This window comes from Pipistrellus kuhlii, unplaced genomic scaffold (assembly GCF_014108245.1).
Source record: "Pipistrellus kuhlii isolate mPipKuh1 unplaced genomic scaffold, mPipKuh1.p scaffold_m20_p_18, whole genome shotgun sequence".
NCBI lineage: Eukaryota > Metazoa > Chordata > Mammalia > Chiroptera > Vespertilionidae > Pipistrellus > Pipistrellus kuhlii.
The window spans coordinates 10,553,870-10,579,474 of NW_023425493.1; the positions used below are offsets into that span (position 1 = coordinate 10,553,870).

At 45.5% G+C, this 25,605-nt stretch overlaps 1 protein-coding gene across 7 annotated transcripts in view; it reads left to right on the forward strand.

The window, feature by feature from the left end:
* UTP25 (UTP25 small subunit processor component) overlaps window positions 1–25,605 on the forward strand; it is a 38,019-nt gene that overhangs the window by 3,726 nt on the left and 8,688 nt on the right. For 2 of the 7 annotated variants that reach the window (XM_036442190.2, XM_036442194.2), the window contains 9 exons: window positions 658–849; window positions 1,603–1,691; window positions 2,556–2,966; window positions 5,405–5,624; window positions 7,227–7,429; window positions 8,810–8,992; window positions 9,116–9,228; window positions 9,954–10,199; window positions 17,976–18,739. In XM_036442190.2, coding sequence (XP_036298083.1) covers window positions 658–849; window positions 1,603–1,691; window positions 2,556–2,966; window positions 5,405–5,624; window positions 7,227–7,429; window positions 8,810–8,992; window positions 9,116–9,228; window positions 9,954–10,199; window positions 17,976–18,219 — 1,901 coding nt within the window. In that variant the 3' untranslated portion in view covers window positions 18,220–18,739. Of the gene's footprint in view, window positions 1–657; window positions 850–1,602; window positions 1,692–2,555; window positions 2,967–5,404; window positions 5,625–7,226; window positions 7,430–8,809; window positions 8,993–9,115; window positions 9,229–9,953; window positions 10,200–17,975; window positions 18,740–25,605 lie in introns of those variants that run through there. The other 5 variants (XR_004988697.2, XM_036442193.2, XM_045583099.1 and 2 more) reach the window with 4 other exon arrangements.

A 25,605-nucleotide genomic window follows, 5' to 3' on the forward strand; every position in this document is an offset into this window, starting at 1 on the left:
CCATTTTTCTTTTCTATTTTGGATTTTTCAAAATCAAGTTGTTTTTTTAATTATGAAAGTAACATATATATATATTTACTGTAAAAATCCAAGAATGTGGTATAGTTAACCTATATCCCCACCGCCTAGAGGTAAACATGCTTAGCATTTTATATAATCTGCCAGGTGACACTTTTATAGATATGCATATAAGTATGAGTATGTACATATATTTGTGTGTATGTGTATAATCTCATACATTTCTGTTACTTAATGTTTTCTTTGGTAATATAACATGGGCTTTTTTCCATGTGTGTAACTGGACTCACATTAACTTCTTAACCGGATAGTATTCCATTGTCAATGATATGGGGTAACTTAATTACCCCATTGATAGTGATGGAATCATTTTTCCCAGTAATTTCTTGTAAAACCCAGTGCTGTGTTGACCGTCTTAATGTAGAGTTTAGTGTACTTTGTCTAGTTATCATTTTGGAATAAGTTCCTAGAAGTGGAACTGAGTCAACAGCCAAGCTTAATCTTGAAATTTATTTTCTACCTGAATTTGCTTAAAAGTAAATGATGGCAGTAGACATCAGTGTTGAAAAAAAGCTAAGGAATTAGATTTTATTTGTCAACAGATGTATCATTGTATTTACAAAATGTTTCTCCAAATTGGAGGTAACGTCTTACCTGCTGACCCCAAGGAGAAAGATTGGGACGAGCCACCTGGCACCTCACAGCAAGAGTCCCCGGAGGAGTTCACAGATACAAAGCACGAGTCGCTCTTCAGCCTGGAAACCAACTTTCTCGAAGAGGAGAGTGGAGGCCACTGTCCTCTGAAAGCATCACAAGGTCAGATTTCATCAGGTGCTTAGTACGGAGGGTGTGTGTTCACACGCACTAATCTCTTGTTACTGGGATGAGTAGCAATAAAAACAGACACTTTAGCAGCCGGATTGTGCTTTTCAATGGTCAGGCAGCATGGGGAGTCGGGAGTGTGGGGGGAGCTGCTGAGGAAAGCAGACAGCTTAAGACCTGTAGGAAGGGCGGCCAGTTCCCCAGGCCTCCATTTCCACAATTGGAGACGCCTGACTTTCTTCCCATGCAGGGAAGGAAGAGAAAGAGAGAAGCACTGTGCATTTCCCTCTCTACCTTCACTTGCTCTTCTCTGTCTCTCCCGCACCCTTCCACTCTCCAAAAACCGATGGAAAAATATCTTCGGGTAAATATTAACAACAAAATAATAATAATAATAATAATAATAATAATAATAATAATAATAATGGAAAGAAAGCCACAGAGGCAGAAGAACTGGAGGGCCGTGTAATTCAGAATTTACATTTTGAAGAGGTAGATTGAAGGTACGTCCTGTAATATCCCAAATTTCAGCATGAGAAGTTTTTTTGAAGGTTTTTGAGCTGGGAAGTAGTGTGATTAGAAAAGTGCTTTAGCAAAATGAACCTGTCAGAAACTTTCACGCTCCGGACTGGGAGAGAGTTTGGGGAAAGGAATGGGAAAAGGGTGCGTTAACATGAAGAGCTGCATGTCATTCACAGAGGAAGACCAGAACATGCCTGCCACTTTCTCCAGGTGTTCTGACAGTCTCTGTTTCTCCATTAGACCCATTTCTACAACATGTCAACAAGGAACTGAAAGAAAGAGAAATTCAGGCTGTTGCCACAAATCCCAAAACTACCCAAGAGCTAAAAGTAAGTGTTGCTTGGTCATCTCCGCACGGGGGAGGGAAGTTCTAAGTAAAGCAGTGGTCTTGGGTTTTGGGGTCTCCCTGGACACAGGACATACACCAGTGGTGGGCGGCTTGATGGGGAGCAGGACACAGGGAGGCTGCAGGAGCCTCGTGGGGCACAGGTGTAGCTAGAAAGGGACTGAGAAGCTGGAGCGTGGGAGCCAGGCCACCTGTCTTGCATTTCCTCACTTTCTTTTTTTTTCTTCCTTTTTTAAAAACATATATATATATATTTTTTATTGATTTCAGAGTGGAAGGGAGAGGGAGGGAGAGAGACAGAAACATCATTGATGAGAAAATCATGTCCGGTGGCCTCTGCACTCCACTAGTGGGAATAGAGCCCGTGATCCAGGCATGTGCCCTTGACCGGAATGGAACCCGGGACACTTCCGTCCTCAGGCCGATGCCCTATCCACTGAGCCATACCAGCCAGGGCCATTTCCTCCGTTTTGTTGCATGTGTGTTTAGTTCTGTACTGTTTTGTCACATGAGTAGGTTCCCCTACCCTCCACCACCGTCATGATGCAGAACATTCCCAGCACCATACAGATCCCTCCGGTTTCCCCTTTGTCCCATTCCCAATCCTTGGTAACCACCCATCTCCTCCATCGCTATAACTCCTATAACACTGAAAAAGTTTGTCTGAATCCTATAACCTCTCCAAACCTCAGCATTTCTGACACTGTAAGAAGAGCATTCGGGCTTGTGGTGAGGCTTGAATGAGATTACTGTAGATCACGAAAGATCTTGGTAAATTATAAAGAACCATGTGACTATGAGGTATTACAATTCATTTCTAACATAGTTCTTGCTCTGTCTCTCCTAGTGGCCCACTCTGGGCCAGCTTGTCTTTTCATCCAAGTTCCAGAAGTTGGAAACATTTAAGCCCCCAAAGGACCTTGACCTAAAGGCACTTTATCTCCAGAAGCCCCTGGAATCCACCTGGACCAAGACCAACAGCCAGTTCCTCTCTGGCCCCCAGAAATCAAGCGGCCCCTTCACACCGCTGCAGAAAGAGCTCTTCGTGGTTATGAATTCTTACCGGGACCTGTTCTACCCAGAGAGGACCGCCCTGAAGAACGGGGAGGAGGTCCGCCAGGTGTACTGCCTGCACGCCATCAATCACGTCCTCAAGGCCAACGCCCAGGTGCTGGCCAACAACAGCAGGCGCCGGGGCCAGAAGCCTGGGGTGGGCGACGACGACGACTTCCGGGACCAGGGGCTGACGAGGCCCAAGGTGAGTGGCGGCGGGAGAGCTCTGCCCTCGAGGAGGAGGCTGCAGGGCACTGCCACGGAGGTGCCTGGCACTTGGCAGGCCCTCAGGGATTTCAGGGATTAGAATCATGCGCGAGGCCAACAGGCAGCACATTGGTGGCCAGGTAGTGTCAGAGCAGTGCTCTGTGGACGGTTTTTAACAGTGGCACTAACTAGGAACGTGTGCATAGGGAGGTCCCTCCATGATAATTCTCCTTTAAGATAAATCCTGGATGTACATAAGTAATATTCTATTATCTATCTCTCCTTTGTGATTGTTGGGCTGGATGGGACCTTACTAAGCCTCTTGTTTAATCCCCACCTGGGACACTTTGGACTGAGACCCAGATTCGTAGGGGCCTTGCTAAAGAGCCAGGAGGGGAGTAGCAGAGGTGGGACGGGAACCAGAGATTCTCTTCACTAAGCCACAGAAATGTGGAAACCTTGGAAAAGGAAAAATCCCGGTTTTCCATTGTGTAGTTATTGCTGCTTAAAGTAATTATGTTTATTTGGGCTCAAACGCAAGCTGCAGTTGGATTTAGGGCTGTGATAGAAAACACCTTTAATTCTGTTAACTGTCCTTGCTATTGCGGAGCTAGATCTGTGTCGCCTGTCCCTCCCCCTAGCCCATGCTGCTGCCTGCTGAAGAAGCGCCATCTTTTTGGATTATTCCCATTGAGCTGAATGGAGTCCCTCAGTTTTAATACTGGTCTAGCTTGTGGAGTTTTTTTTCTTTTAATATATATGTAAATATAATATTTAATATATATTAATGTATATGTACTTAAAATATATTTAATGTATTTAATATATATTAATATATATATACTTTAAAAAATATATACTGTATATTTTTATTGATTTTTTTTTTTTACAGAGAGGAATGGAGAGGAATAGAGAGTTAGAAACATTGATGAGAGAGAAATATCAATCAGCTGCCTCTTGCACACCTTCTACTGGGGATGTCCCCACAATCAAGGTACATGCCCTTGACTGGAATCGAACCTGGGACCCTTGAATCCGCAGGTCGATGCTCTATCCACTGAGCCAAACCGGTTAGGGCTCTTTATTATTATTATTTTTTATAATCCTCACCTGAGGATATTTTTCCATTTATTTTTAGAGAGAGTGGAAGGGAGAGGGAGAGACAGAGAGAAACATTGATGTGAGAGAAACACATCGATTGATTGCCTTCTGCATGCCCCCAACGAGGGCCAGGAGCCTGCTACCAAGATACATGACCTTGAACAGAATCAAACCTGTGACACTTCCGTCCATAGGCCAACACTCTATCCACTGAGCCATGCCAGCTAGGGCTTACCTTCATTTAAAAAAATATGTATATATATATATATTTTTTTTTTATTGATTTCAGAGAGGAAGGGAGAGAGAGAAACATCCGTGATGAGAGGGAACCATTGATTGTCTGCCTCCTGCACACCTACTACTGGGGATGGAGCCTGCAACCCCTGCAAGCAGACACTCTATCCACCGAGCCAAACCAGCTAGGGCTCTTAGAGTTTGTTAGTCCAGCCTCCTTGTTTGATTACCGGGAAATCAAAGCCGAGACACTTAGTGTCACAGTCGGGACAGTACTCGCCCCTCTTCACCCTCAGTTCATAGGCCCTGCATTGCATCTGTCCCCTCCTGGTCATGCTGGTTGCCTTCCGGAGAAACTACCCCAGAGTCCTGAACATCAGGGTTATGAGATTATGTCTTTCCATTTAGAATTGCAAAAAAGAATAAGAGACAGATTACCCAGGAAGCACATTGAGCATATGTGAATTACATGATCTAAATGGGGTTATTTCCACTGATGGTAATTGTTTACAAAACAAATAGAAATTATTTATTCTTTAAGCATTTTTGGTTTTTTTTCCTCAATAGTTGTAACTTTAACCTGCTTAGGAAATGTTTTGGAAAACTAAGGCCTACCTATATTGCCTATTAAAATAGGATCTTATTTCACAAATGTTTTATCATAATTTCTGAAAAATGTACTGCAGATTGTCTAGAAAAGTAGTGATGCATTTGTCCCTTTCCTTGGGTTTTAATGTGTAAAAATACTAAGTTTCACAGGAGACAGAAGTGAGTCACATTCCTTGCCCTCAAAGAGCTTGTGTGTTTATGTCCTTATGTGTTTTCGCTAGCGGACTCCTCTGTTAAGGGCATTGCCTTAGCCTAAAAGGTATTTCCCAGTTCTGCTTGAGAACTGCCTCTCATGGAGCCATGAGATTGAAGTCCACAGGACATGGTGCTGTGGGTATGAAAGCTGCTCAGCTTCTGGTACTGAGTCAGGCTCTGTGCAGAGGGGCTGGGGCCCCTGCGGTACAGGGCGTGTCAGCAGCGCATCCTCAGCAGGCTCACCTTGAGCTGCCCTTCCTTCCCCCTCCCCACCATGGCTGCCTGCTCCCCTGACAGGTGCTGATAGTGGTGCCCTTCCGGGAAGCTGCTCTGCGGGTGGTCCAGCTCTTCATCAGCCTCCTCGAGGGTGACAGCAAGAAGAAAATAATTGTGAGCAACAAGAAGAGGTTTAACGGAGAGTATGGCTCCGACCCCGAGGAGAGACCGCCCAACCTGAAGAGGCCTGAGGATTACGAAGCCGTATTTGTCGGCAACATCGATGACCACTTTAGGATCGGTAATTCCTCCTCGTCAAAACCGAGACCCCGAGGTGTGGGGGTCTCAGAGCTGGAGGCTGGAGCCTGGAATTAGGCATCTTTCAGGGGTCACTGGTTCGGCCTCCCGACAGAACCAGCATGCACTCGAGGCATGTTGTTGGCCAGGACAGAGAGTCTTACTGAGGCTGATGGGATAGACACTTGGCTAATGGGGTGCAGCGTCTCTGAAGGCACAGATGAAAGGCACGTGCACGTTATAACAGAAATGTCTCAGCACACGCATAGCTGTAGTGGGTAGTCTGTGCTGCAGGAGTTCTTGGGGAGCTGGAGGTGATGGGCTGTGGTGGTCAGTCTGGGGAGGCTGAATAAACAGCATCTGCATAGTGGTGGACCCTCCTGGCTGCCACGCCCCCCCCCCCCCCCCCCAGCGCCCCCCTTTGACCCCAACTAGAGCCACACAAGACTTCCTAACTCCCATTCAATCATTCACACTTTCTTGTCTCTCATTGAGCTCTCAAGTACTTGGTTGGTTGTATATTTGATAGAAGTTCTTGGGAAATATTCATTAGTCAAATATGCTCATTCATCAAACACTATTAAGCATCTGCTGTGCCCCAGGCACTGTTAAGAAGCTGGGGATACAGGAATAAAAGTTATGATGCCGAGGAGAGACCGCCCAACTGAAGAGGCCTGAGAATTATGAAGGAAGTAAGGAAGTCCAGCCTCATGAGGGATCAGGCAGTACAGAATGATTAACTGTTATGATCAGAGGTCGCAGTGGCAGTCCTGGGAGCATTGAAATGATCTCCTTACTCAGCGTGGGCACAGAGTGGTGAGGGAAGGCCTCCTGGTGGAGGTGCTAAGTTGAAACCTGAGTAGGATGTAGCCAGTTACAAATGGGCATGGTCAGAGTGGAGGAAAAGATTTGGGACAGGGAACTGCATGTTGCAGAGACACCTTAGGGTGAATAAGCCGGGCACGACCTAAAATGCACCCAGGCTCCAGCGAGCGCTGACAGCTGATGAGTGCAGCTCAGAAAAGAGACGTGGGCTAGAAATATAAGTTGGTGGAGAGGTGATGTTAAAACCCTGGCTAGTGAATAAATTTACCCAGAGCTTTATGTAGAGTGAAAGTCGCACCTGAGGGTGTATGGGGATTTGTGGAAGAGCTCTTTGGATCTGGAAAGATCAGTAATGATAGAAATGGAAGTCAGCGTTCGAGGCACCGGTGCGGAAAAGGACATTTCAGAGAGGGTGTGTTCAAAGTGCTGCGTATGCATTCATGACAAGAAAGACTAACGTGCCATTGAATTGTACTGAGAGCTTTTGGTGACCTTAGCAAGAGCCATTTCAGCGACTCCCTAGCATCAGAGGCCAGGTTGCGGTGCATTGAGATGTCAGAGTAGAGGCAGTTTTCTGGAGAATGACAGTAAAGGAAAGGAAGTGGGAGCCAGCAGGGACCACAGTGGAAGGGAGGGATAATGATTTTAGTAAGTCAGTTCGAGCATGGTCTATGCGAAGGGGGAAGGTTGGGAGGTACAAGGTTGGGGTGCGTGGAGAGGGTGGGAGCTAATGGCGGGGTAGTGAGGACTGAACTGATGTGTGCTTGGCTGTTTTGTGCAGGAGTGGCAATACTCCAGAGAAGCATCCGGCTCTATGCCCCCTTTTACTCCTCGGACATCCTCATCGCCTCCCCTCTGGGCTTGAGGACCATCATTGGCGCAGACGGGGAGAAGAAGAGGGATTTCGACTTTTTGTCTTCTATTGAGCTTCTCATCATTGATCAAGCTGACATTTACCTGATGCAGAACTGGGAGCATGTCCTGGTAATGCTGGTCAATACATAAAGAGGGCAGGAAGCTCTGGCTTGTCCTGTGGGGTTAATTGAGTCTAGATTAAAAGGCAGGGGTAGTTTGGAAACTGGGACATAGTCCCCATTTTCTAATTACCCACAGATTGGTCCATAAACTGTCCAAAGAGACAAATTCTTGTCAATATGCTTTTGGTTTGGTCTTCAGTGGAGATGGGAAAGCATTGTTCACTATTTTTTTAAATCATATTTTTATTGATTTCAGAGAGGAAGGGAGAGGGAGAGAGAGTTAGAAACATCAGTGATGAGAGAGAATCATTGATTGTCTGCCTCCTGCACACTCCACACTGGGGATTGAGCCCCCAACCCCGGGCATATGCCCTTGATTGGAATCGAACCTGGGGAAACTTCAGTCCACAGGCTGATGCTTTATCCACTGAGCCAAACTGCAGTGTTGTCAGTTGTAGGATTAAAAACCTATGCTTTGGAACAATCCTTATCACGGAACTACACGTTTTTGTTGTGTTTTTTTTAAAGCATATGAAAACTCACCTTTCCCACAAGCCCACTGCTTGTAAGAAGTTTGGGACAAAAGGGAGTACTAATTTATAAAGGAGAGCACAACTTATAGTACTCATTACCCTTCAACAATATTACAAGATAAAAATTTAAATAGCAAAGGCATGATAATGGTCCGTTGTCTTTCATTTGAGGAAGAGGCATGCGTGGTGGCTCTGGGAATGTAATGTTTTGAGGACATGTCATTGAAGGACAGCAGCTCTGCTTTCCATGTCATGTTCCTTCTTGACCAAGTGTGGGACTGTGGTGAATCCCTGATTCACCCCCAGGTGCGACTTTACACCCAGATAGAGTAACTAGGGGGCATTTCCTTTTAAAGGAAAGTTTCTTTTTCCTTCTTTTTTTTAATACTATATATTTTATTGATTTTTTACAGAGAGGAAGAGAGAGGAATAGAGAGTTAGAAACATCAATGAGAGAGAATCATCGATCAGCTGCCTCTTGCACACCCCCTACTGGGGATATGCCCGCAACCAAGATACATGCCCTTGACCTGGACCTTTCAGTCCGCAGACCAACGCTCTACCACTGAGCCAAACCGGTTTCGGTTTAAAGGAAAGTTTCTGTAGGTTCCATTTGATCCTCTTCGAAAGGTCTCCGAGGTGGCCAGTTTCAGCTTATCTTCTTGTTGGGGTTGTTTGCTTCACTATGGGCAAGTCACTCACTCCTCTGAGCCTCAGTTTTCTTGCAGTTTGGGAAATGATAGAACGTAGTTTATCCATGAGGTTAAATAAGATGACAGACTTATAACATGCGTAGCAGTGCCCAGTTGGTAATGCTCAGTAAATATTAATGGCGGTGCTATTTCTGTTGAAAGCATTTGATGAACCACATGAACCTGCTGCCCCTGGACTCGCATGGAGTGGACTTCTCTCGCGTGCGGATGTGGAGCCTCAATAATTGGTCCAAGTACTATCGCCAGACGCTGCTGTTCGGGGCCCTGCAGGATGCCCAGATCAACTCCGTGTTCAACAAATACTGTGTCAATGTGCAGGGCCAGGTGCGTTCCCCCCTCTGGGTCTCCTGAAGTGTTGTGTGTCATTTGGGTCCTGAGGAGGAAGGAGAGGAGAGAGGAGGTGATGGCGACGGCTTGCCGCCTAATGCTCTCATTGACTCCTGGCAGGTGGCCGTGAGGAACGTCCCGCTAACGGGCTCCATCAGTCATGTGCTGGTGCAGCTCCCACACGTCTTCCAGAGGATGGAAGCTGACAACCTAGCTTCAGTGATTGACGCCAGGTACCCGTCCCTCCCAGCGGCACGCCAGTTTACAGCTGGGTTCCGTGCTGGTTTGATAGATTGCCATTTACCAAATGAGGTGAGAGAATTGAACCCAGTCATGCCATTGTGAGAACAAGAAACCGAAGCCCGAAGAGAAATGGTGCCTTGACCTAGTTCCCATAGTTAGTTAGTGGCAGGGTTAATAAGGTAAAGCAGGGTCCTTCCCCTTAGACTGAGGCATTTTTAAGTTATATTATTGCTTAATGCTGCAAAGTATCCCAAGGCAACAACTTAATTGTAAACCCTCAGGGCAAGAACTGTATTTCTGATTTTCTCTGTATTTTTCCTTCTCCTTATTGTGTTTAGTCAGGGGCGCCATGGTAGCAGAATGGGGTTCAGCATGTGGGAGGTGTTCAGCAAGTATTTGTTGACTGACTGATGACGGAATGAGTGAGTGAGTGAATGAATGAATGAATATGTGATATGGTTGGGTACTTCCTAGAATAATTTTCTGCGATAACCAGCACTACCTCTATTCTTTATGATAAATGGTATTGGGGCTTATTTTTTTAATGTGCTTATCAAGGTTTAATCTTAGGTAATCACTTTGCCATGAGGTGAGCCATATTGGCCTCTTGGGGGAGGTAGAGGGAGGTTGCAACTTGCTCAGGTCACTCCATGAGTAAGGACGCTCCGGGCTTACCTCTAGCCCACTCACTCTGCCCTTTGCCTTCCCCAATCAGGTTTAACTTCTTCGTGAACAAGATTTTGCCTCAGTATCGAGATGCAGTCATGTCTCACACGCTCATCTACGTCCCCTCCTACTTTGACTTTGTGCGTCTCCGAAATTACTTCAAGAAGGAGGACCTGAACTTCACGCACATCTGCGAGTACACCCAGAAGTCCGCCATCTCCAGGGCCAGACACTTCTTCCTGCACGGGGAGAGGCAGTTCCTGCTCCTCACGGAGCGCTTCCACTTCTACAAAAGGTACCGCAGTGCGAGGCTCCGGGCGTTGTTTCGGGGTACGTGTGTGTGCGGAGGGGAGCGGGGGGATGCAGAGCAAATCACAGCTGCTCTGAGCACACAGCATGGCGGCATACGTAGGCTTTTTGGCATTACAGGACCCGCCATCACTCTGCCTCCTGCAGGGAAGCCAGGGTTTGGGGCTGGACAGACTCCTTTGGTTGCTTGGTTTCCTCCCTAAATGGGCATTGTTGCAAAAGGAGATAATGAGTGACAGCAACATGTATAGATCTGGAGTGGTCCATACTCAGGGTACTTCCTTAGCTGTGCTTGTACACCTCAGGAAGACAGAGGTGAACACTCTTAACTGGGACAGCACAGTGAATAGGGGAGGGGAGAGCCTGTCACAGAAGCTGTGTTGTGTGTCGGGTTGGGGGCTGTGGAGGCTGAGCACCGTGTTTGTGTTCAGAAAGCTTTGTGTCCTGAGGAGGTAGGCCTGCACGCACTTCCTCTCCCAGGAGAGCCCGGGCCAGGGGCCCCTCGATGTTTGCAGAGGCAAAAGGTGATTTTTTTTATTTTTTTTTTAAGGGTTTCAGCCTCTGTTTAGCTTCCCCACCATGTGACTTGGATAAAATAAGCCAGATTGGCCTTTTAAAAAAAAAACAATTCTAATGTGTTGAGTGTTGGTATGTTGAGCCTTCTGTTACTATTTGGGACAATTGCAGCCCTTTGTTCCCCCAGTTATCTTGCTAATTCTCTCTGCTGCAAATGAAAAAGCCCTATTTGAACCCTCATCTAAAAGAGAAGGAAATTGTGTCCTGATTTCTTTTCCTTCCTGATTCACAATAATGTTCAATGAATATAAGTTCTGTCTGTACTCTTTTATTAACTCACAGTTACATATGCCAACAAGGGGAATTTTCTCAGTGAAATCATTGCATCCCCTATATGCTGATACTAGGATGGTGCTTCCCAGACGAGCTCTTGTTACCAGGACAGGAGGGAGGAGCCCGGCAGCTCTCCTGCAGAGCGGGCTGCCCTGATGTGACCTCTTTGGGTAGTCAGCTGACAAAGTGATCTGAGTGGAGAGTGGAGAAAAGGCTACAATTGTGTGGGCTCCATCCAATTGACAAGGCTGTTGGCCAAAGAGTGTTCATGAATGCCTCCTGTTGACATTATTTGCTTTGTTCCAGGAGGTTCTTTTCATTCATGTTGGAGAGTAATATTTGGAGGGAGCTTGTACTCAGCAGGTCTTAAGAGCCCTTAGTTTTCTATTAGCTTGACAGATGAAAGCCAGCCCTTGTGGTAAAATGGGTAGGCTGGAAAACTTCCCACCGTGTGTCTTAGCAAGTGTGAATTAAGCTGGGATGAAGACTGCCTTCATAAAGCAGCTAGAGGACATGGTGTCCTACTTAAATAGTCAGGACAGCCCCCTGTCTTACACTGTCCATTTATTTATCAAACCATGTTTGCCTGCAAACTCATGAAGACTAACCTAGCGTGACCTAGCATGTGCCATTTGCTTTACACCCTGGGAAGGTTAATAGGTGAACCTGTGTTGAAGGTGAACGGAAAAAATGAGTTTCAGAGTTCTGTAGCTGCTAATTATCTCTGGGTTCCCATCTATAGAGCTTTTTGCTTGAGAGATCACCAAGGTGATGATGGGTGTTTTGATCAGCAATGCCTTTGTGATTTGATTTTTTTATTTGACCTTGGAAAAAGTACCTGTGTTTTGAACTGGACTGTACAACTCTGAAATTCTGTGTTTATGTTCTCTATGGAAATAGGCAGTGTTAGAAATATTACAGTTTGTGAGCTAGTAAAAAAAAAATTCAATCTGAAGATTTTCTTTCTTTGGGGGAGATGAAACGAGTAGAAGCTTAGGATTGGATGGTCACTCAGGATGGCCCTCCAGGGACAGGGAGTTCCAAGTTCTTTTCTGAACTTTACCTGTTGGCCAACCGGGGGCAGGTCAGAAACTCTGGAGGTGAGGTGGGATTCCTGGGGTTGGGAAGGGCTTCTGGGGTATTTCTGAGTATCCCTTGCTCCTACATGAGAATTCCAGAATATCCAGCTCCTACATAGAATTCCAAGTTTTAGGCCTGTTCTCTGTAGACCAAATGGAGCAGCCAGCCAGTGGCCTGACCGGTGGTCAAGTCTTTTTGATGACCTCCCTCAGCAAGCATGTAGCTTCTAAAGCGATATTCTATCATCTAACTGCAACACCATTACCATGCCAGTTGGCATTACTACAGTAATGTCATGTGATACGTAGTGTCTATTCAAATGTTGCTGGTTGTCCCCAAAATGACCATTGCAGCTGTTTCCCCTTAGCCCAGATTCAGTTAAGGCTCAGACATTGCATTTGGTTAACATGTTTCTTTTATGTGTCTTAGCTAGTAACAATCAGGAACAGCTTTGCTTCCCAGAAGACATTTGGCAATATCTGGAGACATTTGGTTTTCATAACTGGAGGGTTATTCTGATGGCCTCAGGGTTCTAGTGGGTTGAGGCCTGGATGCTGCTAAATGTTCTACAGTGCCGAGGTGAAGAAATCGTAACCTAAAATAATTCTCTCTCTTTTAATGATACTGACACTTTTTGAAGAGTCTAATTCAGTTTCCTGTAGAAAATCCCACAGTCTCAATTTGTCTAATTGTTTTTTTATTTAAGCCAGTGGTTCCCAAACTTTGCTGTACGTTAGAATCCCCTGGCCAGGTCGTACCTCAATGCCAGTTAAATCGCAGTGCCTGGGGCTGGGACCAAGCATAGATATTTTAAAAAACAAACAAGTGATTCAACATCCAGCAAAGTTTGGGGACTACTGATTTAGGTGAAATATTTTTTGGTAAGAATTCTACCTAGAGGATGTTGTCTACTTCCCATTGCATCTTATTCATCCCATTCTTTGTGATGTTAAGTATAATCACTTGGTCAAAGTAGATCTGTTCTTCATCCATCTCTCCATTGTAAAAATACCTTCCTTATGTAATTAATGTTTTCTATGGGGTGTGTATTGCTGCTTTTAACGGTTATATTATATGGATTTAATGGCATTATATTGTATGGATATATAATCAACCCACTTTTCCTTTAATAGGATTATAGATTTTCCTTTCTATTTTATGCTGTTATATACAACTAGAGGCCTGATGTATGAAATTCGAGGGGGTGGAGGGCCATCAGCCCGGCTTGCACCCTCTTGCAGTCCAGGAGTCTTCAGGGGACATCCTTAGTACTGTCTTGGAGAAGGGAGAGGCTCCCGCCACCACCACTGAGCTCACCAGCTGTGAGCCTGGCTTCTGGCTGAGTGGTGCTCCCCCTGTGGGAGCGCTCTGACCACCATGGGGCAGCTCCTGCATTGAGCATTTGCCCCCTAGTGGTCAGTGCACTTTATAGTGACTGGTCCACCTTTTGGTTGATTTGCATGTTAGCCTTTTATTATAATGCCAAGAACATCCATATGCATAATTTGTGTGTGTGTTGTTGTTGTTTTTTATTATCTGAAGTTTTACATATGTCTTTTTATTCCCTGGTTGACCCTGTCCTTCCAGCCATTCCTATCTTGGACAAGCCCCCACTGCTCCAGTGTCTGTCCTTTGGTTATGCTAATGTGCATGCATACAAGTCCTTTGGTTGCTCTCTAACCTCCCCTCCCCTGCCATTTGTCTCTGGATCTATTCTTACTCATCAAATTATGTTGATCCTTATATCCCACATATGAGTGAGATCATGTGATATTTATCTTTCTATGACTGGCTTATTTCGCTTAGCATAATGCTCTTCAGTTCTATCCATGCTTTTGCAAATGATAAAAGTTTTTTTTTTATAGCAGTGTAATATTTCATTGTGTAGATGTACCACAGTTTTTTAATCCACTTCATCTGCTGATGGGCATTTAGGCTGCTTCCACATTTTAGCTATTGTAAATTGTGCTGCTATGAACATAAAGGTGCATATATCCTTTCTGATTGGTGTTTCTGGGTTCTTGGGATATAGTCCTGTAAGTGTGATCACTGGGTCAAATGAAATTCCATTTTTAACTTTTTGAGGAAACTACATACTGTCGTCCACAGTGGCTGCACCAGTCTGCATTCCCACCAGAAGTACACGAGGGTTCCGTTTTTTCCACATCCTCACCAGCAATTGTTGTTCGTTGATTTGTTGATGATAGCCATTCTGACAGGAGTGAGATGGTAGCTCATTGTTGTTTTGATTTGCATCTCTTGGATGATTAGAGACTTTGAGCATGTTTTCATATGTCTGTTAGCCTTCTGTATGTCTTCTTTCGAAAAGTGTATATTTAGGTCCTTTGCCCATTTTTTGATTGGATCATTTGTCTTCCTTTTGTTAAGTTGTATGAGCTCTCTGTAAAATTTGAAGATTAAACCCTTATTTGAAATATCATTGGCAAATATGTTCTCCCATGCAGTGGGCTTTCTTGTTTTGTTGATGGTTTCTTTTGCTGTGCAAAAGCTTTTTATTTTGATGCAGTCCCATTTGTTTATTTTCTCCTTAGTCTCTATTGCCCTAGGAGCTGTGTCAGTAAAGATATTGCTATAACATATGTCTGCTATTTTGCTGCCTATGGAGTCTTGTAGGATTTTTATGGTTTCCCATCTTACATTTAAGTCCTTTAGCCATTTTGAGTTTGTTTTGTGTATGGTGTAGGTTGGTGATCTAGTTTCATTTTTTTGTATGTATCTGTCCAAATTTCCCAGCACCATTTATTGAAGAGACTGTCTTGACTCCATTGTATGCTCTTGCCTCCTTTGTCAAATAGTAATTGAGCATAATGGCTTGGGTCTATTTCTGGGTTCTCTGTTCTGTTTCATTGGTCTGTCTATATGTCTGTTCTTGTGCCAATACCAAGCAGTTTTGAGAACCGTCGCTTGGTAATATAGCTTGATATCTGGTATTGTGATCCCTCCAACTTTGTTCTTTCTCAGTATTGCTGTGGGTATTCATGGTCTTTTATTTTTATTCCAGATGAATTTTTGGATAGTTTATTTTAGATCTTTGAAATATGCCGTTAGTATTGTTATATGCATAGTTGATGACATAGTTGCTTAGATAATTCCTTAGAATAAATTTGAAAAGAAAAACTTGATACCTCAAAGGCTGTACACAATTAAAAATTTGCTCTGAATTACAACTTATTGGCTAACTCCCATCTTCCCCTTATCTTCCCTCCTATTCCCTCACCCCTGCTATCCAAAATTCATAATAATTTATACACTGGCCCATTTTTACAAAACCCCGCTTGTTACCAGTGACTTGGTAGTCAAAATGTAGCCTCATTGTTTTGTGTGTGTGTGTGGGGGGGGGGGGGGGGGTTGTGTGTGTGTTATTTTTTAATTTTTTATTTTTTTGTAATTGTCAGTTAAATGTAGAGGCTGAGGCCAGTAGTACTTATGTCCAGTCACACCTCTTTGTGTGAGGCCACTAGTGTGGGAGTTGGGAATCTAGTCAGTCTTTGGTTGTTACTATAGTAACCTAGGATACAGCCCAGATGATGGCTTCACGTGGAGCAGGGCCTTTCCTCAGCATCCTGCTCGCTCAGCTTTCACCAAGGCTGGTGCCCAGTGCCAGAGGAGGATCTGTCTCCATACTCCTGCTCCTCCCCCAGCAGCAGGCTGCCCCTGCTTACCCACTGCAAGGCTTGCTTAAGGCAGGAGAGGGGGCTCACTGTCCGGCTCGGGTTTAGGCAGGCCTTGCTCATTCTGTTTTGGAGGTGGGACTCTCTCTGGGTTCTTGCACATCCTCATGGCAGCCATATTGTGTCTGTAGAGGGGTCTTGGTGGGAAAGAGTTCCTACTTCTCTGTGGTGGCAGGCCTCTGCTCACATCAGTGGGATCTCTGGCCGAATAGGTTTCATGTTGTTTCCCCTGGAACAGGCCACTGTTGCTTTTTATTTGGTGTATGTTGTGGGGATGGACGGAGTTGGGGGATGGTTACTGCCCCTCTCTTAGGGCAGATGACTTTTGTTTCACCTACCCTCCCCCATCAGCAGTTGGCCTTTGCCCTCTCCCATTGGCTTCAGGTTTTTGCTTCATGTAAGGTATGGGTCTAGGAAAGTTCATATAAGGATTCATGTCTGTATCACCAGTGAAGGCCTGTGGAAAAGAGCTCATGAGTGCCCAGCTGCTGTGGCTCTGGGTTGGTGCTGACCTGTGAACCAGGAAGTCATGGTTTAATTCTCAGGGCACTATGCCCAGGTTGTGGGCTCAATCCCCGAGTAGGGGGCATGCAGGAGGCAGCCAGTCAATGATTCTCTCCATCATTGATGTTTCTATCTCTCTACCTTTCCCTTCCTTTCTGAAATCAATATATAATATAAATAGCTCATGAGTGAATGTGAACTAAGGGAGTGTCTAGGAATCCCAGGGAAGCTAAGCTATCATCCAAGCCCACACTTGTCCTTTAAGAATTGCTGAAAGTGTAGCTGTTCTTCCTGCCCACTTCCTTGGCAGCTTCCTCTTCCTCTTGTTCTCTGCCAAAGGGGAGATAGTTCTCATGTGCTCTTTTCAGAGGGCCTTGTCACTCTGGAATAGTCATTAATGGCCTGAAGCTGGCCTGTACTGGCTGTTGAAATCTCATTAAATGTCTCTTCCCAACTCCAAGTTCAGCAACATGACATTGGTGGCTTGAAATAGGCCATGAGGGAGTATTGACACCACAGAAATTGGCAAATGCTTCAAATCAGTACCCTTCCTTCCCAGCACCCCATCCAATCAGTTCACCTGGTTGCCTCGTAACATCAGCTGTCTAGGCTCAAGAAAAACGCTTTCGTATATGATCTGGAGTTTTCTTGTTAGTATGGGAGCAATGTTCTTTTGAATTTTCTACATCTGCAGAGGAGCTCAATGTTTGTTTTTGTTTTAGTAACTAGTGAGGTAGAACAGCTTACTCAAGTTCATTAGCCATTAGAATCCTTTATGAAAGGCGATGTTGCAACGTGAACCAAGTTACAATTTGAAAGAGGAGGGTCTCCAGAGAGATCAGGAAGAGCTGTGGGATAAAAAGGCAATGAAAGCTTGTTCTCTGTGAACAAAATAAAATTCCCAGGGGAGTCCATAAAGTCAGCAATGTATGAGCGAGACTAACAGGAAGAATCAGAAGCTTGTCAACATACAAAATCTTTGTTATGGTACCCCCAAGGGAATGATTGACCTCGACCCTAACCATATGGTGAGTCCCTGGGGTCCACCACTCCCTCCTCCCTGCCACCACCACTGTGCATCAGGGAAAGAATTGCATGAGCTGTTAAACTAATTGCTTTCCCATAATGCCTAATGGGTCCGCAGGCAGGATTTTGTAAATGGATGAACTTGGGACATCTGCCGTGGCGTTAACATGTCTGCAGAGTTACAAGAAAAGACTAATGGGAAAGCATTTACAGTTTCTGCAGTTTATCTTATGTGCTGGCTCTGACCTCATCTTCATTACAGAACAGTCTGTGTTGCCTGATTATAATAAGGATAATGTTAAAGTGTAAGTGCCTGCCTTGTAAGCTTTCTCTGACAGACTGCTAATCCCTAGTCTACTATCTTCTCCACTCTACCCAGAGCAGACTCAAGAAATGTGTTTTATTTTATCATCTCTTAAGCCAAAAGATTAGGAATTCAAAGATGATGTCACAGAAATAAGCCCTTCGAGCTCCAGAGAGCGTAACCTCGGGTCTGTTATTGGTGCCCTCCAGCACGCAGTGGCCGGAGCGAGCTGCGCCCTGCAGATCTCTTAGGTGGCTCTCCTGTACGTTTCTCAAGCAGACCTGGCCTCTCTTTCCCCTCCTGACAGGTACACGATCAAAGGCATCAGGAACCTGATTTTCTATGAGCTGCCCACATATCCCCACTTCTACAGCGAAGTCTGCAACATGCTGAGAGCCACCACCAGGGGAGAGGAAGCCGCCTGGACCTGCACCATCCTCTACTCCAAGTACGACGCCCAGCGGCTAGCTGCGGTGGTCGGCGCGGAGCGGGCCGCGCAGATGCTGCAGTCCAAGAAGAACGTCCACCTCTTCATCACTGGGGAGAGATGAGGATGTGCCGGGCAGGAAACAGTATTTGGCACAACACCGGGGCTTGGTTCTGTGCCACGTGGACCGGATTCTGACCACTTCTACGGGACCAGGACTGCCATAAGGAAGGGGCACCCAGCAGCATCGTGTCTGACACTTCTTTTCAGGTCACGTGTCCCTGAAAAGTTCAACGTAAACCAAATGTTGGTAACTCCCACCTCCAGGAGGAAACTAATGGGAGGGGCTCTTAGAAGTTGATAAAGCAGACTTCCACCTGTGAATATTTTTTTTAAGCCTTAAATTCTTTTATTGTGATTTTACCTCTAATTTATTACACTTGATAAATTTGTTCAGATTTGCCTGTTTCTTTTTGATATTTTCTTAAAGCGTACATGCCATTGCTTGTGAGAACGGGTGATGAGAAATTGGAAGACTTCTCGCTGCTGAATATCATCTTAATTTTGGATTGCACAGGTTTTGTAGAACTGTTATTTTTCCCCAACCAACCTTTAAAAACTGTAAATATTCTATTTTAATTCAACCTAGAAGAGTGCATTTATTCACTGATTTATTTTAAAAGACACAATAGTAAATATTTCAGTTAAAGTACACATTTAAAATATATATATATATATATATATATATATTTTTTTTTTAAATATATTTTATTATTTTTTACAGAGAAGAAGGGAGTGGGACAGAGAGTTAGAAACATCCAGGAGAGAGAAACATTGATCAACTGCCTCCCGCACGCCCCCCCACTGGGAATATGCCTGCAACCAAGGTACATGCCCTTGACCAGAATCGAACCTGGGACCTTTCAGTCCACAGACTGACACTCTATCCACTGAGCCAAACCAGTTTCAGCTACACTTAAAATATTATATAAAATAATTTCTATTTTGTTTCAAGAAATAATTTTATAAAACTCTGATGTTGAAATATCCATCTTCCACCTCATCATCTTCAACATTATTGTAGTCATTCTTTAAGTCATATAACAGAAAAAGGAAGTGGTACTTTTTGAAATATTTTTAAACAAAAAAGTACAGAACCAGAACCATGTAAGTACAGAACCAGTAAGTTGCTGACTTGATGGGCCAATCACTCCTTAAAAACCACTGAAGGACATTTTTCTATGGAACCACAAAACAACCATCAATCAGGAAGTTGCAATTAATATCTTGCCATCTAATCCTTGGACCCATTCAGGTTTTACCAAATGTCCCAATAATGACCTTCATAGGGAAAGGGTGTAGTCAGAATTACATGCTGCTTTTACTTACCCTGTCTCTGTATGTCTTTCATTCTGGAATTGGACCTTAGCTCATCACTGGCTTTCTTCACCTTGACCCTTTTGAAGGTCACAGGCCAGTTATTTGGTCCTTGTGATTGGGTTTAACTTACACATCTTTGGCAGGAACAGCTCAGGAGCAGTGTTGTGTGCCCACTGCTCTCAGAGGGTGGAGCCAGATCTCGGGAGTCCCATCCCTGCAGGCGATGCCTGACCAGTTGTTTCCAGTGGCGTTTGCAGGTTTTTCCCTGTAGAATCACTTTCCCCCTTTCCTTACTAACTTGTATTCATACAGAGTCTGCTCATCATCATTCATTGGGTGGTGATCCGCTACTATCCTTATTTCTTTAGATGTTTCAAGTCTCAGGATGAGCAGAAGCACCTTCAAGCAGACTCCTTTGACTTTTTTACTTCCCCACGCCCCTCCCCCACCATATTTGGACATTTCTTTGCTTTCTGGCACAGTAGGACATTCCACGCTTGTCTTGTATTTTTCCTACTCCAGCCTTACAGTAGAAAATTATTTTCAAGCTAGGATTTGAGAGCCAGGTGTGCTCAACACTATTATACTATTGTGGAGCCACTGGTCCAAGCCATCTCAGTGGTCAGCTTGGGAATACTTACATATGTGTACATGTATATGCACACACGTGTTTACATGACATCATTTATTTCTGTTTCTTTTTATCGAAAATCATGAATTCATATCTTCCTCCAATTCCAGTCTGACACCACAGGGTTCCTCTTAGTTTTCTCCCTTTTCATATCTGTAACTCCCTCCTTAAAGAGTGGCATGGGTGGCTCCCATTTTCCTCAGTGGAACAACCCTTAATTGGTACAAAATTTCTTCTATTGTACTTGGACACACTTAAAACTGCTTATTAAAAAAAGTGAAGACACTTTTGGTTCTTCCTGCTATTTCAATAGGCATTTTTATTTTTTTAAAATATATTTTTACTTAATTCAGAGAAGGAAGGAGATGGAGAGAGAGAGAGAACCATTGGTCAGTTGCCTCCTACACACCCTCGACTAAGGATTAAGCCTGCAACCTGAGCATGTGTCCTGACCAGGAATCAAACCGTGACTTCTTGGTTTATAGGTCAACACTCAACCACTGAGCCATGCTATTTCTCTCTTCCTAACATATAAACCACTGGGCCATTTCTCTCTTCCTAACATATAAAATAGAGAACTATGTATTCCATATGTAGATGGGTTCCCAAAGTTGCAAAAATTTAGGTGACAGTCTTAAGCTTACCGAACCTACGCAACAAAGAACTTTTTATATCTATAGAGTGCCCTGTGTTTATTGGCATATTGGTGCTGTTGTTTACCACCGAGCTTGTATATTGTGAGGAAAGAAATAAGTTTATTTGTCTAGTTCAGAGGTAAGAGGAAGAAGGAATGCTGACACCTGCATCTTCTATTTTCTTTTCCCCTGTGGATTGTAGCGAATCTGGCTTTCCTTAGCAGCATTCGCAAGACTCCCAAATCTCCAGCTCCTCTGCTCCTCCACTCACCTGGGAGCCTTGATTCCAAGTCTACGGTGTAGCCTGAGGAATATGCGTTTTAGTAAGCATCCGTGGTGATTTTGGTGCCAGTTTGTAGCCAGGCAACTGCTTCTTGCCTGCAGAGAACGCAGGATTTCAAGTGTGAACCAAGCATTGGGTTTTGTTCCTGGCTCAGCATCTGGGAAAGAAGGTAAGCTCAGCAGTTGGTCCTGGCTCCACAACATTGCAGTCGAGTCTCTGAAATGGTTTCATTAAAGCACATGTGTCAAACACAAGGCCCTCGGGCCAAATCCGTCCCGCCAGGCCTTGCAATGTGGCCCGCACCGCGCTGTCATCACTGCACTCCGCTGCGTTTCCATCACAATGACAGTTTATGACTGTTCAGTAAACCATTCGGCCCGCGATTTAGGCTGGATTTTACAATAGATTTTGGCCCCTTCTCTGATTGAGTTCGACACCCCTACATTAAAGGATGCTTTTGCCAAAACTGGTTTGGCTCTGAATAGAACGTCAGCCTGAGGACTGAAAGGCCCCAGGTTCGATTCCGGTCAAGGGCATGTACCTTGGTTGTGGGCACATCCCCAGTAGGGGGTGTGCAAGAGGCAGCTGATTGATGTTTCTAATTCTCTATTCCTTTCTCTTCCTCTCTGTAAAAAAATCAATAAAATATATTTAAATAAATAAATAAATATAAAAGGATGCCTTAGCATCAGGTCTCTTGCACACACAGTAAGGGAGAGTCTCTTGGACCATGGGTAATAAAGCGTAAGCTGGAATTACATATTGTCTTTTATTTTTCATTTTATGTTGTGTTTTTTAAAAATATATATATTTTTATAGATTTCAGAGAGGAAGGGAGAGGGAGAGAGAGAGAGAAACATCAATGATGAGAATCATTGATTGGCTGCCTTCTGCACACCCCCTACTAGAGATTGTGCCCATAAACAAGGCTTATGCCCTTAACTGTGCTCGAACCCGGCACCCTTCAGTCAGCAGGCCAGTGCTCTAGCCATGGAGCCAAACCAGCTTGGGCTCACGCTGTCTTGATATTTCTCAGCAAGCTTCTTCGCACCATGTGGCGAGATGGTGCCCATAGAAAATAGACAAAGGACCGGTCCCAATCCTGGGAGGATAGGGAGTTAAAAGACAGAAAGAGGAACGTACCCAGAAAGTTAAGACTTCTTTTTTTTTTTTAAATGTATTTTATTGATTTTTTTTACAGAGAGGAAAAGAGAGGGATAGTTAGAAACATCGATGAGAGAGAATCATCCATCAGCTACCTCTTGCACACCTCCTACTGGGGATGTGCCCACAACCCAGGTACATGCCCTTGATCGGAATCGAACCCGGGACCTTTCAGTCCGCAGGCCAACACTATCCACTGAGCCAAACTGGTTTTGCCTTTTTTTTTTTTTTAAATACTAATTTTAATTTTTAAAAAATATATTTTATTGATTTTTTTACAGAGGGACAGAGAGCTAGAAACATCCATGAGAGAGAAACATGGATCAGCTGCCTCCTGCACACCCCCCACTGGGGATGTGCCCCTCAACCAAGGTACATGCCCTTGACCGGAATCGAACCTAGGACCTTTCAGTCTGCAGGCAGATGCTCTATCCACTGAGCCAAACCTGTTTCGGTGAAAAAGTTGACTTTTAAACTTCTTTCTTCCCCGTAGTAATAACTAGCTTAGCACTTTTCTTTTTGCAGGGAAAAAAGCTTTGAATCATGAATGCTTCCTACAGCTGGCTGCACCACGTGCAGTATTCAAAAAGCAAGAGCTAGCTAATCATAGAGAACCAGCAGCAGCTAAACAGCCCTCTGCTGGCTTCCAAAGGCTTGTAATTGAGTGCAGATGGCCCCGGTGGGGTGGGGAGTGTGTCCCTGCTGACTCCTCGCACCCCAGAGGGCCAAGGCAGGCCCCAGAAGGCTCAGTGCTGATTGTGCCCTCCGTGTGGGCCAGGAGCCAGGCTGCCGAGGGTGTCAGGGGAGGCAGGAGGTATGGGAGCCTGCTGGCCGCCTTCTGCCCAGCCTCTCCAAGGCCACAGGAGCAGGTCTTCGGACAGCGGAGTTTAGATTGGATGAGTCTAGGGTCTTGCGATGTAATGGGCCTGGGGTGAAGGAGTGAGTTGCAAGTTGTTTATAACCATCTGCACAGCCTCATTGGGCAGCCTGCAGGAGGCTGCGAGGTGCCAGGAGCTTCGGGAAGAGGGATGTAGTGGAAATGCATAGACCTCGCCTGTCAAGGAGCATCCTTCAAGGAGGACGAGCCTTCACCTCACAGCCAGCCCACCCTCTCCTCCACCTGTCTCCTTCCAGTCTCTCTCAATTTCTCTCTCTTTAGAGGAGGAATCTTCATTACCACATCTTCCCCAGACTTCTCGTTGAAGAAGCTTTTCTGAAAGCCTAGCTCCGTGGTTGCCAAACCACGGCTCTCGAGCCACAGGTGGCTCTTTGGCCCCTTGAGTGTGGCTCTTCCACAAAATACCACGGCCTCGGCCAGTCTATTTTGGAGAAGTGGCGTAAGAAGAAGTTTAAGTTTAAAAAATTTGGCTCTCAAAAGAAATTTCAATCGTTGTACTGTTGATATTTGGCTCTGGTGACTAATGAGTTGGCCGACCACTAGCCTAGCTAAATAGAGTTCTAAGCAAACTTCAGTCAGCTGTTCATGACAGAGCCAGGGCATCGGGCGTGGCTCCACAGATAACCATCATGGGTGTAGTTTTTGGAAGCTGAAAGAGAGGAGAGTTCCCTCTTTCCTCTGGGCCTAGACATTCCCTCCCCAGTGAACACCCCTCCCTCCCCCCCCATTCAGCTGACAGGAGAAAGTGTGTTTCTTTCTAAACATGATTTCTTCTTCCTACACCGAGTGCTCGAATAAGAGTTGTCCTGTTCCTGGAGCTGAAGTCCTATTCCCGCTCCCAAGTTTGCTTTGCGTGTGTTTCTGGTCTCTGAGGACTTTTCCTTCTTCACCGTGGGAAGGAGTGGCCTCTGTTCGCGTTGCGTGTGTTCCCATGTAATCCCAGGGCTTCCCTTACACTCTGGCCACATTGTCCTTCACTCCTGTGGGAGCTGAGGGCGTGAGAAGCAACAGCTCCAAGCTGTGCTCATAACAATGGGCTGGCTGTCTCCACAGTCTCCAGAGGGGTCCTGACTGGTCTGCTTATTCCCCTGCACAGGGACATCTGAGCCTGCCCCTGGTGTCACCCTTTGCTGGAGAAACATCTGCGCTTGCTCATCTTCCTGATACCCCCTCTCCCCCCTAGCAGGAGGGATGCCACATTCCTGGGCTGCTCCTGGCCCAGCTGTCACGCTCTTGGGTCTTGGGCCTCTGCAGCTGGCTGTGACCAGTGGGAACCGGAGCCTCGCTTGCCTGCCGCTTGGCTGGCTTGGAAGCTGCACTGATTTCCTGCCAATCTGTCCTCCCAGCTGAGTCACGGCCACAGCTGGCTCCCTCTCGCCAACCCCAGGGAGTGACACGGAGCCCGGTGTCCTGCAGCCCTTGTCCTCACTGCCCTCTGCAGCGCCTTCATCTGTCAGTTTGACTGCTTCCCGGAGGGAGGGCCCTGGGCTCACAGCTGGTGTTGGTCCAGATGGCCATTGGTTTCTGCTTTGTGCTCATTATCTTTCAAAGCTGGCACTGAACTTCAGGAAGAGGAATGTAGTGGACATGCATAGACCCACATCACCACCGACCTCCTGCAGGTGCTCCTGGCTGCTTCTCAGCTTCCTCATCTTTCTCAAGTAGGGAGGAATGCCCACTTCGCTGACAAGGGAGAGAGAGAGAGTGAGGTAGTTTGCCTATGTTCAACTCCTCCTTCCCTCACAGAACCCTGGATTTTATTGGAATGGCACAATATGCAGCTAACATATTTTCCTTGCAATAAGGTGTGGCCAGGAAAGAGTGCACTAACCATTGGGCAGACCTTCAGGGGAGCTCTCCAGCTCGGAGGAGCACCCCTTTCCCTCTTCTTCCCTTTTGCCTTCGAGGCTCCTAAACTCTGTGCATAGAAGATGTGCAGCAGAAAGTCAGGAGCCTGCTCTCTGATCACATTCTGGAGTGAACACACTGGTCCTACCGGCCTCCCTTTGCCCTTTTATGGGAAATCTAAACCCCTAATCTGTGGAAGCCACGGAGGCCAGGCCTCTGCTGTTAGCAGCCCCTCACCGATACAGACGACAGACATGGAATCAGAGTCCTGAAGTCCAAGAACTGCTTGTTCTTTTCTCTGCAGAAACCAACAGGAGGACTGGATTTGAGGGTAAATGCCTGGCCACTTGGGGTCAGTGGGGAGGGAGTGATGAGGCCTCTGTGACTTTGCACTGTCCCCTCTGTCATGTCCAGCCCGTTCTGGATGCATGAAAATTGGGGAGGACCAGCGTCCTCTCCTAGGCTTTATGGAAACTGAGAGGAGCAGAAAAAGAAGTGGCAAGAAAACAGACTTGAATCCTGAAAGCCAGTGATCACCTGTTTTTCATCTCTCCAGTATATATTTCAGAGCAACATTAGGAAACGGTCTTGTGATCCAACCTGCCACGTGACCCGTGTGCCACCTGTCAGGCAGTCTTCAGCCTCTGCTTGATTGCTTTGACGGATGAGGT